This window comes from Triturus cristatus, chromosome 2_2 (genome assembly GCF_964204655.1).
Source record: "Triturus cristatus chromosome 2_2, aTriCri1.1, whole genome shotgun sequence".
NCBI lineage: Eukaryota > Metazoa > Chordata > Amphibia > Caudata > Salamandridae > Triturus > Triturus cristatus.
The window spans coordinates 915598277-915616803 of NC_140582.1; the positions used below are offsets into that span (position 1 = coordinate 915598277).

The window sequence follows — 18527 nt, forward strand, 5'->3', positions numbered from 1 at the left end:
TTTTTCTCTGTCTCTCTCTGACTTTCAAGCCCTCTCTTTCTTTTTTTAACCCTTTGTGAAACTTGTAAATAATATCCAAATTGCTATTTTTCTCCCGAAATAGGGGAGTGATCCAGTAATTAAAGTGGTGGCTCACATGAACATGATCTCGCTGACAGGAGAGTCACATACTCTTTTCTTTTGCCTGGTGTAGTGGCCAGGTTTCCCATGTCTCCGAGCTTCCCTTAGCATGCGTCTGGGGGCTGACAACTCTTAGGGTGGCCCCTAATGGCTGCAGAAATAATATGGCATGTTAGTCCGCATGTGTTTACAATGCATGCTATTACAATGCAGTCGATACAACAACCATGTTGTTACATCGCATACCTTTACAACGCAAGTCGGAACAAGGACTTGCTGTAGGGGGCTCTGGATGTTGGAATAGTATAATTTACTATTCCAACTCCAGTTTGTGCAACAGTAGGGAAGGTGTTGGATTTTAAATCCAGCACCTTCTGCCCCCTAACAGAAGTCGTGTGTTACAACTTGCGTTGTATTGGGATGCTATGTAACAAACCGGTCATTGTAACAACAGCGTTGTAATGGCATGCGTTGTCTCGCATGTGTGGTAAACACTGTTTACCCTGCGGAAATTGAGTTCTACATCACACTCGCCAATTTTAAAGATGGTTGGAATTATTTTATCAGAACCCTCCTGTTTATCACAAAATTCAAAATGTGATTGATAGATAGGAGTCATGAGTTAACCATATAAAGCTACTGCAGCAACATTTTAATGTAAATGTCTCAAGAACTACTGAATGGCTTTATATCGAAACAATGAAAGCATGCTTTCTGAGTAAAGTTCTACTTTCATGCCAAGCTTGTTGTAGATCGTTTCAGTCTGTAAGCCCAAGAAAAGTGTCCTATATGAGCTACAATGGGAAAACACATTTTTATACCCCTCAACGTTTTACCCCTGCATGAGCTTCACAAAACGTGCATGGCAAATCTTAGATGACTTAAGCGATTGCCACATTCGGAACGCATCAGTCCACAGGTTAAAAAAATATAGGCAAATAAAAAAATGCCCTTTCATTGAAAACTGTGACTGAACCACAACTACATAGTGGCAACCGTCAGTGAAGTATTTATCTATGTACATACAGAAAAAAAAAAGTTTAAAGTGAAATTATTCTTAGCTTTGTTTATAACACCTTAACATAATGTAAGGAACTGGGTTATTAGTTGGGGATGAGAGTCCTTCCCAAATAATAAGTCCAAAATCTTGGGCCCAAACCCTCGTCGCTATGGCACAGAGCAGACAAGCTCAATTTAAGGATGTGTGCAAAGTATTCAGCAGTACAAAACAATTGAAAAGTCAAAACGCAACACAATAAAAATCCCACAGCCAATTTCTAAACATATAGAAATTTGTAATAGAAAAGCAACACCACAATCACTAAAATACAATTAGTAAAAAGAAAAAAGTAAATCGCTTTTGTACGTGATTGACTGAGACCTAAGCGTTATTTCAAGCCAACCGCAATGGAGAGGAAGTCTGATACACCAAACCGGTTGTCCCAGTCAAAGGTTTTACATTCTCAAATAGACTCTGAAATCGAAGTCAAAATCCTTGAGGGGGGCATAGCTGCAGTCTGTGTTCAGCAATGTTCTCTCAATGTCAGACCACAGCTGGACGAGGCCCATATGAAGCTGTTGGTTTTGACTGGCATAGCCTGGAGTGGGAAAATTCGAATTTTCCTCCTGCCGAAGTCCTCTTTTTCGTTAAGTACTTTTGGCATCTTTGCCCTGTTAAGATTTCTATTTTTGGACAATCTTTTTTATGGTGCAGCATTTCTTCTTTGCTTCTTTTAAGGACCTAAGGACCTCAGTACAGTACTTAGGGTCAAGAATTTACTCCAGCAAAGGCCACCACCAGGGTCCAGGCCTGGTCCAGTTGCTACTGGTCACCAGGGCAGTGCAGGAAAAAAGCCTCTTGCTTCTTGTTCAAGCCCTGTAGCCACAGAGGTCAGCCAACCTACCCTTGGAGTCCATGTCTCACTTCTCTCAGGTGTTGTCCCTCAGGTCTCAAAACAGGTCACAGACAGCAGGTCCAGTTCTCTTTTGTTGTTCCAAAGGTCCAGATCTGTTCCGATGAGCTGTTGCTGAGGTGTCACTTTTGTAGGATTCACTAGTTGATGGGCGGTGGTGACTCCTGGAGATGTCCTACTCAACAAGATAAAAAGTTCCCAAATGCACCCATCCCCTACATTTGCAGCACACCATGTTTGCCTTACTGCAAACTATTCCACAGTGCCTAGTATGAATAAGATCCAACATAGAATGCCCTTGGAGGTGTCTGAGGTCCCAGCCAGATGTATATTTATGGAAATGATCACCCCCCTTCTCCTCAACCACACTACACTGGCTCTGGGACTAACTACCCCTCCCACTGGACTGCTGCCAGGCTCACCTGGGAAACAAATGCTTTTCTTCCCAAGGTTTCCCTTTACACTTAACTATGAATGGGCAGGCTCACTCCTGAAACTTCCTAATTAATGAAGTTCCTGAACTCTCCCCAGCTGCCCTTGCTGAGATGAGAATGGCCACATAGCTTAAACCCGGGTATTGCTGCCAAAAGGTCTAAGGGCCTGATTTAGATATCGGCGGACAGGTTAATCCATCGCAACGGGCATGGATATCCCATCCACCAAAATCTAAATCCGATAGGACATTATGGGATTTATTTTTCAGTAGATGAGATAGTCGCCCTTTTTATGACAGAGTAACCCATCTGCTGATATCTAAATCAGGCTTGAAGCCACCTTTTATGCTCTTGTAGCACTTTGACACCTCATTAAGGGTAAGCACTGACAGGGGCCAGCAGTTGGCATGCTAATGCTAATTAGCCTTCTGTAGGTTAAGGCAGTCAAGGTATAACTTTTTAGATTATTTTCCTAAATAGTTATCAAAAATCTAACCACTAGTGATTTGGATTTTGTTAAAAATTATAATTAGTGTTTCAATCATTATTGTCGCTTGTCCTAAGTCTGAGTTAGCAGAATTAGCATGTTACTCTGAACTTCAGTTTTTCTCATAGGACAGTTTCAGCCCTTTACAGTGAAAATAGCTTTCAGGGGTGTTTGATCTGACATCCTTGGTCTCGTTTTACCCAACTTTTAGCCTTTTATCCTCTTGTTTTGCTGACATTGCTTTTGTTGTATGACTTAGCACTGTGTGAACTGCACCACTGCTAACCAGAGTGTATGTGATTCTGCTCTCTCCCCTAAACATGGAAGCATTGGTTTCCATCCAATTGGCACTTTCATTTACTGTAAGACCCTTCTGAATTGGTACTACAAGTTCCCAGGACTTGTAAATAAATGCTACTATTGGGTTTGCATCACTTATTGTGCCACCCACTTAAGTAGTATTTTACACATGTCTCAGGCCTCTCATTGCAGCCTGTGTTTGCAGTTTTAAACTGCATTTTCGACCAGGAAAATTAAACCTCTTGTGAGGCCTAAATCTTCCTTTTTAATACATATGCCACCCCTGACTAACCACTAAACAGCCCATAAGGCAGGGTGCATTTTAATTAAAAAGAAAAACATGTACCTTTAAGTTTCACATGTCTTGGCACTAAAGTAAACCATAAATTCCTTTTTTACTACTGTAAGACTGACCTCTCCTGTAGGACAACATTGGGTTACAGCATTACATTTAATAAAGTGATAGATTTCAATTGGGAGCAAGTGGGGAGGTCATGTTTGGTCTGTAAAGAATTGTAACTTAAAAACCTCTTTAATGGTAAAGTTGAATTTTAAGTCACGATTCTGAAAATTCCACTTTTAGAAAGTTGGCATTTCCTTGTACTAACCAGTTGGTGCCTGTACCCTGGGTCACATGACTGGGTTTAGCTGGCAATTGACCTTTAGGTATTGCTCCCAGACATACAGGGAATAGATACATCAAGATGTGCCATCTCTGTCAGGATGGGGAGGAGCTGTCACCTACCACCATTGCACATCACAAAGACTCTGCATCAAAACACTCACAAAGGGGTTCACACTACATTTTTGCACCCTGGACAAGCTAGGCCAGGGAAGGAAGGTGGGAAATTCAAAACACCTCTGTAGGGGGAGGGCTCTAGAATTATCTTCTTCTTGAAAGTGGGCACCAGGTATAAATAGTGGACCCTCAGATCACTCCTGGATGTGTGGAAGAAGGACTGCCCAGTTGTGAAGTCTTCCCTGTTAACCTGCTTGCTGAACAAGTACTGGTTTGCTGTCCAAGGCCTTCCGTAGCTGAAAGCTGCCCTGCTGAATCCAGCCTGCCTGGGTGGCCTAGGATCTTCTAAGGCCAGTTGGCTGTCCCCCTGTTCATGCCCCAGGGACATAATAGACTTTTTAGACATCAGCATATCTCGGCACAGCCCACCTTAGACTCCGGCACCGCGTGATGCAGTTCGCTGTCGACACCTCTCAACACAAATGCTCGCAATCCCCAGCAGGTTCTTCGATATGATGCAGCCCGAAGCTGAAACTGGCCGAGCGCCATGCATCTCACCCTCTGCACCAATGCATCTCAGCATAAATATCTGCAAGCTCTTTGACAATGATGCTGGCTTCGCATCACAGCTCTTTGTTGACATTTCCTTGACGCCTGCCAGCGCAACTCAACGCAAGGCATTTGCATCTCAACGCCCAGGCCACAGGGTACTTTTCAGTGGACTGAACTCAGTCATCCACTGTCGTTGGCCTAAACTTGTGACTTGGACCTGGTATACCATAACCAGATAACTGTGGTTGGCGCTTTTTGTTTCTTAGCGCTTGATTTCTACAAAACCTTTAAAATTGTATATCTCCGGTTCTACTAATTGGATTTTGTCGTTTTGGTGTCAAATAATTTAGCAAATTTTACACATTGCCTCTAAGATAAGCCTGACTGCTTTAGTGCGAAGCCACCCGTGGGTTGAGCAAAGGTTAATCTAGAGTTTGCTTGTGTTACTCCCTGGCAACAATTGTGGCTCCTGCTTGAGTGCGGTTTTACAGCCTCTACCAGTAACCCAATTTCCTACAGGGGGCATGTATCACTTTTAAATACTAGTCACCCTACCTTGTGGGCTACAAGCTCTAGTTAGTGGTGATTTATTTATTATTCAAATGCATGGTTCTTTCCTGTCAAAAAGGTTATTTTGGCAGATACACTAGGAGATTCAAAAGCTGGGGCAGTCAGGTTACGCATATAGGTCTGAAGTCTAGTTTTCTTTGCTAGCCAGGTGGATGGCACAACATGTGCTGCAGTCCACAGGTGGCATTTAAATTTGTATGCCAGCGATATATATTCCTGCACCATATACTAAGGCCTTGCTGGAAAGGTAAATTGTCCAACTGGGTATTTTACCCTTTTTAGTGGTCACATTACCTCACTGGGGACTGGACAACAGTACTCCATTGAGCAGAGGTAAACAAAAACGCGATATCAGTCAGCATACAATGGGGACAATCTGTCTGAATACATGGTAGTTTGGCAACGATGTAATGTGTTATGATAACATTCTTTTTATGTTTAGTACATATATGTGTAACAAATTTCATTAGTTGGGATGCCTGTGACAAATTCATTTCAGGTTAAGATTGCCCAAGGCAGATTTACTAGAAACAGAGCTGACTACAATGTTGGAGCTACACAACATTACACTTTAGCACCACTCTTGATTCAACTCTAAACAACATTCTGTGATCTGCAATCTGAACTGGACACTGAGAGTGTCAACTGTATCAAATGGTTATGATCACAGCAAATATCAGAGGATTCATGCTTAGAAAACAAAGGTCATAGCCTTTGGCCATAGCCACATAAATAGCTGTTGGTACCTCATTTTCTTTCAGAATATTATATCTTTATAAATAAATGTTAAATCATCAAAGGTCTAAGCTGATTTCACTGCTGATTCACAATTGAACAGCTAATTATACACTAGGCATTAATCTCTTGTTGAATAATGGTTTCTATAAATATATGCTGGTCTATTAATTTATTTTTAAGGGAGTTATTTTGTGCATGTCTGGAGGCTTGCCAACCTGCCAGGGCTATTGTCTCCATCCTCAAAGTGAAAGAACATCAACCATAATTAGAGATCCTCATGTCCGTAGGGATCTCTTGACAAAAGTGTTCCCACCGCTGCAGCTGCTGCACTTTTAGCAAAGTTAAAATGCTGAGTGGGCTGCCAAGTAAGTGACGCCCCACACAGCATACAATTTCTTTTGTACAACTAACTTTCAAAGCAGGGAAGAGGTCGGGGGGGCTTGTAGTGTTTTTGAAAAATAAAATGGCCCTGACACATAGAGAACTTTCTTCCTGCATGTGGAAGCTATTGTTTCTTTTTCCATTCCACTGTTCTCCACCACACGCTATTGCAAAAACTTCATAATATCAGAATCTGTGAAAATGCATTACAATTAATTGCTTCTTATCTCTCAGACAGACAAAGTGTAATCTACCTAACCACTTTCACATCACCTATTCACACACCTCACCTTGGCATTCCTCAGGGGTTCATCATATCCCCCTAATATTCAACATCTACCTAACCCACTTACCAAACCTGATGAAATCATGCAACCTCACCTGTTAGAACTATGCAAATGACACCCAAATCATTTTAAAAATGGAGAGCCCCAAAGACCTCTAGAATTAAAAACTTGATAACTGTCTCGTACCATAAACACATAGATGATGAATAACTATCTAAAGCTCAATACTGCACAGACACAGATTATGACATGTGGACAATGGCAAAAATACTAGCCTATGACCTAAGGAACTTGAACCCCCTCCGATATTATGAGAAGTTATATGAGATTGCATGCTAATTTCACAAAGAGTGCCTTCTACGCAAACACTACGTCATATCTTCCCATACCTTGCATACCAAAACAAAGTGAAAGCCATCCTCATGGTCATTATCTTCAAGCTTGAGTATGCCAACCCCTATACCTTGGTGCACCTGCTTTCATTGCACCCAAAATACAGCTCATTCAAAATATTGCTGCAAGGGTTCTTCTCCGCCTTCACCCAAGAGAGCACATGACTCCAGTCCTTCAATCATTCCACTGATATGCATATCACTAGAAGGACAATGTTCAAGGCACTCTTAATTGCCCACAGAGCCTCCCAAGGAAAAGGACTGCTATGCCTACAAGTTACCTTTAAGCAATACAAACCGAACAGAACATTGCACTACAGGCCTGCACCACTTACACCATTTTACCATAAGAAATCCATAGGAGGTACTGCTTTCTCAGTACAAGCCGACTAGCTTTGAAAATCACCACCAGCCTGCTTTAGAAGCTTCCAAGACAATTGAAAACATAGCTATTTTCTAGGTAACTGCACCACCTGCACCCTGGTAAGAGAGCCCAGAAAACAGTTGCACACACACACGCGCAATCCCCAGCTTGCAACCTACAAACTGCAAATAACTCAACGAGTAAACTGCTTTCATTATGCAGGTGAGCAAAAAAGGGCTAATCTATGGTTCGCTGTGACATTATATGGTTATGTACATCGATATTTAACAGTTTTGGCCTGGAATAATACCAAAAACTGCAATAGGCAGCAGTCAGCAACAAATTGTAACTCATACCTCTTAAATTCAAATAACATGGGGTTGCCCATCACCAGCACCGTAGAGTCAAAAAGCTAAACATCGCCCACATAACAGGCATGGAATTGATCTGTCACGCACTACTGGACAATTTGGAGGACTATAACATAGTGCATTCACAGACAGCCTATTTACATCTCAAAAGCCACTCAGATATGGGATTATAATAAAAATGTCCATCCCAACACATCTGTCCACTTCTCTCTCCCTCAACCATGTCAACTCAGGACTACAACTATACAAAAAAAATCAGATTGGCTAACTCGGTGCAGTAACCAGCTATGCAGAGAATGTCTAATGAAATACCATAAAGGGACTTGCAGAGTTGTTTAAAGCTACCAGCATGATGAAAACCATAAAACTTCACATCTGTTTCTTGCACTTCATCATCCAACACACTGCTACGAACCGTGTCACATAACATAATAACTACACCTCAGTGGTCTTCGCGCAAGACAAGGAAACACTTCTCACATAAGGTCAAAACAAAAATAACATCAGTCCAACAACACACCCTACACAGTGTAGCATGCTACTCATGTAGGCAAGTACTTCAGTGCCCCACATATACGTAGGAAGCGCTATATAAATGCTGCAATACAACACAACACAATTCCTGAATGTGATGAGTTATGCCAGTTTTTAAGTAAAAATAAATCATACCTGGTTCATCAGTTCCCATCTCATTCCACTTGCTGAGAAGTTCCCTCTGTTCATCTACAGGACGCTGCAAAAACAGTTGGATTTATTAAAATTATTCATTAAACCTAAAGTTTGTAAAACCTATATATTAATTGATTTTTGTAATTTATAGGCAGCATCTTGTCTCACAGCATCTACCTAAATATGTGTCAGCCATCCTTAAAACTGATGTATTTCTAAGAATCTTTTCCAAAAGCGAAGAATCCACTTTCGATTTGTCTACCTAAATGGTCTCCATCCCCTGAGAAAAGGTCAACCTAGAGATATACAACAATAAGCTCCATCGTAAAAACAGATTTTAAAGAACAAGTAATTATGGGCCGACTTAAATCACCATTCACAGATGCAGCAGCCAAATCCGCCTGTTTGGAACACTTAATATAGCGGACACATTCCCAGTGTTCTTAGTCGGTGGTGGCAATTCCACCATCCAGCGCTGGCATTGGAGAACTTCCACTAGGGTATTCAGCAGCAAATTACCCCTTTCATGGTACAGACCACTCACTACTTTAGTAGAAAAGTCTATCACCCCTAACCTGACTGTGAATCTATTGATCCTGGTCACAGAAACCCATTACTCACACCACTGTTCAAAGAGCAATGAAAAGCCCAGCAGTTTCTCTGTGTGCATATCATGATGTTCTGCGATCTTCAACCCTAAATTGGTCTTTGGCCTTAATGCCAACATATAATCTTTGTTGTGGGGGGCATTTTTCTTCATTTACAATAAGCTTTTGAAATCGTTGCTCCTTTTATTCTGACTATGATATCTCTGAAAGGCTCCTCTGGATAGGGCTACGCACTTCAAAAACTGAATAATATGTGTTTTTCTCTCCTGAGTGGGTGATTTAGTTTTAAATGCCTCAAAATAATGTATTGCTATAGAAAACTCCACATATTTCTTTTTCTTTTTTGTTCTATGATCTAGGCCACAATAAAGATTGATCATATATTTGAAATTCAAATCACACTGAAATGGCTCCTCCTAGAGAGAAGCAAGAAAGAGCTGTAAGCTACCCTGTATTACTTACGAGGATCCTCACTCTGGCTCTCCAGTCCATCTAGCCCACAAACTGTCAAGGTGGCCAAAGCCAACCAGTGGGCACAGACTCCCGCCTTAAAAAGTTCAGCTTTCAGAAAGATTGTCTGGCCTTTATATTGTGTCCTAAATAAAGTTTACAATAATGTCACCCCATTTAAGTAAACATATCAAATTTACACTTGATGAGATGATATTTTTGTAAATGGCATTTAGGACACAATATTTATGCCAGACAATGTTTTGTATGTGATATACATCAGCCATGTTATGTTGCAACCTGGAATATAAAGTGACATTTATATATATTTTGTGTTAATTGCTGGGAAATATTCAATTTAGCAACTATTACATAAATGTAATTACAATGTAATACAACACATTACAAGGAGGCCTCGAAATACAATACTTCCCCCACTCCGGAAACCCCCACCCCTCAAGAGTTTGGATTTGCCCCTTAATCTTCCTCCAAGACTCCCCACCCACTTATATATGATAAAAGAGCAGTGAAGAATGGTTTAATGGGTCTGCTGTAGCCAAATACGCTAAGTTTCTCTGGCTCTCTTGCATTGGTTATAAGGGTAACTTGAGCATATAGAAAATTATTCAAATGTCTCTTGGTTATTTAATAATCTGCTGCCCACATTGTGGTTGCCATAATTGACTTCTCGTAGAAACACACATGCCTGAAAAATCCAAGCTTCGCCGAAACAAATGGAAAGATAACCTGTGCACGAAAAAGACCAATGGAATCCAGAACGCCGTTACACAGCTGACATAGAATACAGACGAAGCATAGCAGATGCAGCCGGGCTGGCATGCCATGTGCACAACACCCCTATAGGGCAGGATTAATTTAGACTAATAAAAAAATCTAGTGCCACAATGCAGTGTTATCACCATGTTACTTTTTAATTATTTAAGAAAATGAATCACCTTTAAGAAAATGAAAAACGTTTGAAAACATGCTAGCTGTCAATCCAGTGTGGATATTTTTTGTGCTACAGTAGCTGAGAATACAAAACATAAAAAGAACGCCATTGAAACACTGCTAGCTTGATAAGGTGGAGTGGCACCTCTTACACTGAAAAACATTTGCATTAATTTAGTGTGCCTGCCATATCGCGGAAGCAATTAAATGTGTCCTACTAGTAGAAGTAACCTCGAGTCATCAATGCATTGCCCGGCCGACAGCCGTACCAACGTGGTATAGTATGCTGTGTGGTAGTGTGAACTCTCTTCCAAATAGGCCGGAACATTTGGATCAATTGATTAGTGCGTCATGGAGATGGGCATCACTTAAGCAAATTCCGTTTAAGGGATGGCTCAAGCAGCATAGGGGGAAGGGATTGGGTGACGAGCAAGCAATATTGTGAAATCCTCTCACTTTGAAGTTAGAGAAAGAAAAGTAAAGAGGCACCCTCGAAAACAGTGTCTGATATTTAACCTCGATCTTTGAATGCACAGCAAATGTGATGAGATAAGAACAAGATTTACAGGCCTTTTAACAGAAACAGAGCTGTAGCGAGTAAAAACACAAGAGCTCGTATGAAGTGCTCTTAAAGAAAGAAAAGGTAGTTCCTAAAACTGTTCCAAAAATGGGAGCAGTGGATGGATAGTAGTAAATGGTCCATGCTCTCAGGGAGGGCAAAACACAGCAAGAGCCAAGACACATGCATTCCATGGACATATGAGGAAAAAGAATATGAGAGCGACTTTGGAGCAAGCAAATTGGAAGCCTATGGGTGTGTTGCAGGGATTCTGTTTGCAAACAGAACTGTTGCTTGTGAGAACAGGATGCCAGAATCTAGGGACTGAGTCTTTCTACCACATCTGTACCTGTAGTCCTAAATTCGACTAGCTCACATATCCTCACCTGCACTCCTAACCTCTCCAGAGTAGCACGTGTTTTTGACAAACATAAACCTCTAGTCCCCAAGGGAACAGTGGAAAGAGATCATCACCTTTCATTCCAACTCATGCGTGTCCATAGTGAACAGAAGAAAGACATGAAGAAAGTTTGCAATTCATTTATTGAAACAATTGTAGTCTATTTTGAAGCAGGGTTGCTGCGATTAGTAAACAGATTCTACTAAGAAAAGTAATCAACAGTACTAACAGGTTGTAAACAATAAACAACCTGACCATGGCAACTAATATATCTCTCTAGGCCTATCCTGGCTATGAAAGCACAGGGACATATATTAATATTCCCTGGGATTATCACCGAATCCTATACCTGGTATGTGTGTTTAGGTAGTCCGCATCATGGGTGTAAATTCAGTTTATGCAAGGCTTCTGCCTCCATTTCTAGACTCTGCTAGAATTCTCACCTCTAACCGCCAAGGGGCCGAGACACAGTTTATATTATAAGAACTGTGTGTTTGAAAGACTGCAGCTGTGCTACTGTGTTATGTCTAAAAATGTTAGAAGATGTTGCTGACCGGGCACAGTACACCATGTTGTTCGACCTTGTATGAATTGTTCAGACTGAATCCCAAGAAGAGTCAGTGAATAACAATTAATTGGTGCAGCATATTTAAAAAATAATGTCATGTCACAAGAACAAATCTATTATGTGTGGCCGTGCAAAGTAAAGATAACCTAAAGCTAATAATAAGAGGAACCAAGGGAGAACCAAAGTGGGCCCAGATGGGTAAATACTACGGGTGGGCTGAAGCCCGCAAAGTATATACAACATGCCTTGAAGAGACAGTGCAAGCACTGTCTAGCCAAGACGTAAAAAGGTACATCATAAATCATTCTGCCTGCAAATGGAAATAGTTTAAATAATAGCAGGGTAAAATGTTCTTTTTTTAGTCCGTGGATCCATGATTCAAATCACACTGAGAATCTGCCATTAACGCCACATCCCTCCCTCACTGAATGCACACACAATTAGGCTTCCCTGCCTTCACAGACCCAATCCCAAGTCACCTTTTAACTTTAAAAAGACCTCCCCCACACTTCCTGTTCTTTTCTGTCTGTGGACTAATACTGAATCACCCGTTCTCCTCGGAACGGCAGTGGAGACCTTTGAGACTGCTGTACGGGACAGTAGAAGTATGGGGAGGTGAAGGGCTCCCTTTGTGTATCCACAGTCGGCAAACTTGCTCAGGTTTCTAGGCAGAGCCAGGAATGCCGAAGAGAGAGTAGACGCTCTGATTGTGTCTGGCAGTCTTGAGTGACTGGGGCTGTGCATCGGGGCCAGAGAAGGCGTATGGAAGTGGCTGGTCGACGGAGAAGCGAAGCTCATATGTATGTGTCCAGAGAAGGTAGGTAACCTTGGAATTCATGCATTTATGGCACTTTTGGGGATATAACACACTTGTTTGATGATTGGTCAATGCCTTTGATCTTTTGCGATTGAAGCATAATTCTTTTGTATATTTCTAATTTGTGCCCTTTCAAGCATTCATGGTTGCTTTTAAGAGGTGTGACTTTGTGATGTGATGGTATTGTTGGAAATAACAGAAGCAGAGAAGAGGAGGCATGTATTGTTTTCTTCCTCATATTCTGGCCAGGAGTCAGAGGCGTGTGCTGTCTTTGATGTGTAAAGAGGAAATTCAGGCAATGAAAGAGACAGCAGTCTTCAGGGCTATTTAGGCCAAATCTATTGCAGCAGCTATATCTGTCAAGGTTTTGACTTCTGTGAATGCAGATGATTCTACGGGTTCTGAAATGGATATGTCTTCGATTTCATCTGGGAAATATCAAAGAAGGGATGAAATGTGGGCCTTTCTTTATCATGGAAGGGACAATTTAGGCTTTCATCCGTTTCACTTGGAGGATGGTGATGAATCCCTGTTTCCTTAGTATATAAAGCCCTATGCTTTGGCAAAGCCATTCCGTAGGCAAATCAAGGACATGGTTCTGGATGAGTGGAAGCAGCCTGATACTATCATTTCCATGGTTTCTTCAGAAGTTATATTCAATAGAGAGAGATAATGTGTTACCTATTGCTATCAAAGTAGATGCAATCCTTGAGACATTATTTGGAAAGACAGTCATTAATACAGACGATTGTTCCATCACTGATGCTACAGATAAATAGGTTGAATCTTATATCAAGAAGGCTTTTGCGGCAGAATATCTGGCATTAAAAGCTAGCGGGTTTGCTGTCTATTCAGTCCAATCTTTTGTACGGGACTTCAATAGGTTGGCCATAGTGATTCAGAAGGGTTTAGACCTTCTGGCTTCAATGGAGCAACAGGTTAATGGCTGATATTTCATCTGATGTAATTACCCCTACGGCTATGGCATCTGGTGCTGTCATCGCAGCTAGGCATAATCTCTGAATGAGAGATTGGAAGGCTGACCCTGCAGCAAAGGTCACACATTTGAAAAGGGAAATCTGCTGCTAGGAAGTTTGGGGAAAAATCGGCCAGATCTTCACCTAGATGTGATTCATAATGAAGGAGGTTTCAGCACAAGCCCTCCTCGTCGAAGAAAGAATTTAACAGGCCTAAAGGACCGCATAAGAAAAGTTCCTGACTAGTCTTTCTCTCTTGAGATGCTCCCTGTTGGAGAAGGATTCAGTACTTCTGGCAGGCTTGGTAAGAGGATGTAACAGGTGGTTGGGTACTGGACATTGTTTCAAAATGATATGCCATGGGTTTTGAGGAATTGACGCCAAATACAGGAATTAGTCGAACCCATCTCCAAAATCATGTGGCAAAAAGAATGGCATTGTTACAGTGAGTGGATACTTTGCTCGAGAAGAACGCAATCTCTAGGGTCCTGTTACCAGAGTGGGGGATGGGCACTTACTACATTCTTTTTCTAGTGCAGAAGGTGTCAGGTTCCTATCGACCAGTGTTGGGTCTAAAATGGATAAGTCAGTTAACTTTCGTGCAGTGCCTCCTCAGCCCATTAGTCCCATGGTTGAGCCAGGCAATTACTTTGGCTTCAATTGATCTGCAAGATGCTTATTTGCATGTGTCTATGAGACTTGCTCATCAAAAATACCTTTGTTTTGCCATTGGAGACAATAATTTTCAGTTTTATGTTCACTCCTTTCGGCAAGGGTTTTCATGAATGTGTTAGCTCCTCTGGTATCAAAGCTGAATGGTGAAGGTATTTTTTTACACTTCTAGCTAGACGATTGGCTAGTGCAATCTTTAGAGTGAGATGTTCTCTTATCCCATTTTGCAAAGAGGGTTGGAGGAGCTCCAAAAACATAGTTTTCTAATCAAATAGGAGAAGTCTTTTCTAACTCTCACACAAGACTTAGTGTTATAGGAGCTTGTTTCCAATTGTCATGGTGTCAATTGCAGAAATGAGATAGCTCAAGTTGGAGATCCATGTAAGGAAAGCTTCTGGCACACAAGCATCAAAGGATTGCAGACTGTAGACAGGTCCAAGGCAACTTTGCTTCCAAAACTTTCCTCCTTCAGTTTGCGAGGGTTCATTTGCTAAAGTTTATGAGGTGATTGCTAGACAGGTGGTCTCCTGTTATACCAGATCCAGCATTCAAGATCAAATTTATTCGCCAGATGCAACAGGATATCAGGTGGTGGCTCTATTGGGACATGCTGATGAAAGGAGTACCATTGCATCTTCCGGTTCTGGTGATGAGCACTACAGATGCCAGTTCACCTGGATGGGGCACTTGGCTGGGATCTCATGAGGGAAGTTCCATCCTCTCTGGACTTCTCTCTTAAACCACAAAAGTTTGATCTCCTTGTGACAAAATGGGGCATGTCAGTAATATATGTGTTTGCTGCACCAGAGAATGCCAAATCTCTGAGGTTCTGCTCAAGGTGGAGGGACAAGTCAGCTTGGGTAGTGGACGATCTGACCGGTCCATGGCCTCAGGGACTGATACACATCTTTTACCTTAATAAGGGCATTTCTGATGAGAGAGAGGGGGCAGGTGGTGATGATAGCTACACTTTGACCTCTGGCAAATTGTTTTCCCCTACTGCACTCCATGAGGGTGTTGCTGGAGTGGAGGCGCCCCATAGTGCCCTCTACTTTCAAGTTTCCAGACCTGTCCCAGGGAACGCTACTCAAACTCAGGTTGGCGGCCTAGAAGTTAAGCGGAGAGGGCTGAGGGCGCAAGGTTTGCCTGAGGGGTTAGCTGTTAAAGATCAGGCTTCTAAAAAGTCATCCACACTACACTCTTATAATAGGTACTGGGCATCCTTTCCTTGCTGGTGTGAGGATAGAGAGTTGGATCCTACTTCAGCTGGTCTGGTTATGGTGATGGAGTTTTTGCAGGAAGGAGCAAAATTAGACCTGACAGTATCAACACAGATTGCAGTGGGCAGCAATTGGATCTTTTCGTAGTTTAAAAGATGAGGATGGTCTGAATCCCAGATTTCTTAGAGTAATAGCGAACCTGTTTCACATTTCTTCTTGTCCGTTTCCTATATATGATTTATCTGTGGCGTTGGAGGCTTTGACAATTCAACCTTTTGAACCATTACATCAGGCTGATTTGAGAATTGTAACTCTGAAATCCTGTTTTCTCATAGCAATTACCTCAGGTTGGGAGAGCTAGGAGCTTTGTAATGTAAATATCATTTTTGTAGGGTTTTTCAGGACAGGTTCTGCTTCCAGTGCCATCTTTTTTGCCTAAAATCTATTCTGTATTTCGTAGGCAACAAAAGATTATATTACCAATATTCTTTCCTAACACTGCATCTAATGAGGAACCCTCAGTACATTGTCTAGATAGGAGAGGAGCTCTGGATGTTTTTATTTGGAGATGGTGGAAGTTTTCAGAAAATCTGAGTCTTTACTGGTGAATTTTAGGCCCCCTAAAAAGGGAGTGAGACGAACGACAGCAACCTTGAGAGTGGGATTGATTGCCATGGCTTACGAGGTGATGGGTAAGGTGCCACCTTCTGGGATTTAGGGCAGATCTACCCAGAGTATGGCAATTTCAGTAGTGGAACTGCAAGGGGCTTCAATATCTATGTAGAGCAGCTACATGGGCAACTCCTTTAACCTTTGTTAAGCATTATAGTGTGGGGGAGTGTCAAAATATTTCAGATGTGTTTGGTCATAAAGTTCCCTCTTCTATGACTTAATACTGGCTTCGACATAGGAGGAGTAGGTCATTTTGGTGCAGAGCATTTCGGAAGAGCGATCCACCTTCCGTCATCCACCGACCACCCCAGCACGACATGCTTCAACATGATAAGAGATGTTTTTGGCACGATTATCTGCATTGTTTTGTTGGAAAACAATGGTGAAGGTATCCCAGCGCATCATCTACGGCACGTCGTCTGCAGGTCATACCAGGAGACATTCCGGTGGAGCTCCTCTTCTCAAAGGTACTGTGTGGTGCAACGTTATGTAAGACGTCCATTTTACGGCCAGGCAGGTCTGCTGGTCTGTATCTGCACGTCATACCAGGACCCATTTGGGCAGAGCTCCTCTTCATAAAGGTATTGTGTGGTGCGACATTGCCAGTGCTTAATTTGTAAAATATTAAGTGCCAGGGCTCTGACCAGGAGGCCACTGCAGCTTGCACCACACATCGCCCTTGTCATGGCTGCCAAAACAACTACTAACCATCTCTCTCGCATGTAAATGTGACAGTTCAGATTATTCCAGGTCCGCAAAGCTAAAGGAATGGGGCAGGTATTAGCAATTTTGATGTATATTGTATTCCTAAACTACTGTTGTTCTGCTCATCTCTAAATTAGATGAGCAGCGCCACCATGTGTGGACTATTCTAAGTATGGTGCTGAGAATTTGGTGCCGGTGCCGAGCAACGGAAACCAATTAAGTGCTGATGCTTAGCACCGGAAATCCCCTACTCAAATTAAGCACTGGACATTGAATGAGGCGGCAATCTTACAGCCATGCAGTTCTTCAGATATGCATTTGGGTGCATCGAGCGGCCATTATAGGGTCAGGCTACTCGTACAATTTCACGGATGCAGCATTCTAGCTTTCTAACCTTGATGGAATGCATTCGGTGATGTGCTCACTGGTCTATTTCAGGATTTATTTCTCGAATGGGATGTGTGCCGGCAGTGTGACTTCAGTGACGCGCACACCGTTGTGTATCCTTGAGGTTACTCACATTTGCTTTAGTATCCATCAAGTTACAAGGTACGGTGAAGTCAGTGATGTGCACACCTTTTGACGGTTTTCAATAGTATCCGCACGTTCTACTATTTTAACGGTGATGTGCACACCTTATTGATTGGGTATTTGGATTCTATGTCAGGACCGGAGGCTTCGGATTATGCTATCTCTCTTCGCTTTATTACATAACAGAAAACGACAGCAGCCAGAGAGATTCGTAAATATCAGAGTAAAAACCGTACAAAACTACAACTCCCTACAAGCAGGGAGATAACATAGTAATTTAGTCCATCAACTATTTCTGTGACACCATCCAAAGTCCTCTGTCAGCTCTCTCTCCTCCTCTTTCTTCGCTGCTGCGCAGCCAGTTAAGTGCTCTTGATCATTCTATTTCAATCGTTTCTTTGTTTGTAGATTTTGATGCTTGTAACGTGTTGGTATTCACGTTCGTGGGCTCTCTTAACATTTATTCCAATTGCTGATAATTTGTTTTCATTTTCAGAGCCCCTTCCGGCCGCGGGAGCGTTCTCGCTCTTACGCGGCCGAATCCCCGGTTAATGCGGCTTCGTTATGCGCCGCTAGGGGCGCTTGACCGTCTTATCGCTCTCGCGTCGCGTCTCCTCAGATAAGGAGCGCGAAGCGAGACCAACGGCCATAGCTACCCCCTGCTGCCTTACCTTTGACGTCCGCTTCGCGGATTGTATTTTCTCACCATTTTTACAAGTGAACGCCCCAGTGGGGGTCTGTATTGCGGTATTAACCGCGTTAAACGCGCTTTGATATCGAGCGCTGTAGACACCTGCCGAACACCACGCATCTCGCGGACCGTGTTCCGCGATATTTGGGCATTTTTCTTCCAAATTGCATTTGGTAAAAATATAATTACAGCGCGGTTGGAAGGCAGCCACCCGGTCAGGGTTTTCCTGAGGGTTTTTACCGCGTTGAGGGTCTGGTGCAGCCCTATTGTAACCCTCTGGGCTACCCTATCTTTGCGGCCTTTGGTCTGCTAATAATATTTTTTTCCTGCTGGTTCTGTAAGAGTGCCTGTAGGTACTTACCTGGAAGATGGCCAGTCAGTCTGAATAC

The 18527-nt window shown here is 42.4% G+C and overlaps 1 protein-coding gene across 1 annotated transcript in view; it reads right to left on the reverse strand.

Moving 5' to 3' along the window:
- TBC1D19 (TBC1 domain family member 19) overlaps positions 1 to 18527 on the reverse strand; it is a 1311239-nt gene that overhangs the window by 854957 nt on the left and 437755 nt on the right. Inside the window, exon 6 of the mRNA XM_085643323.1 lies at positions 8318 to 8381. Within this exon, the coding sequence (XP_085499449.1) occupies positions 8318 to 8381 (64 nt within the window). The remainder of the gene's footprint in view (positions 1 to 8317; positions 8382 to 18527) is intronic.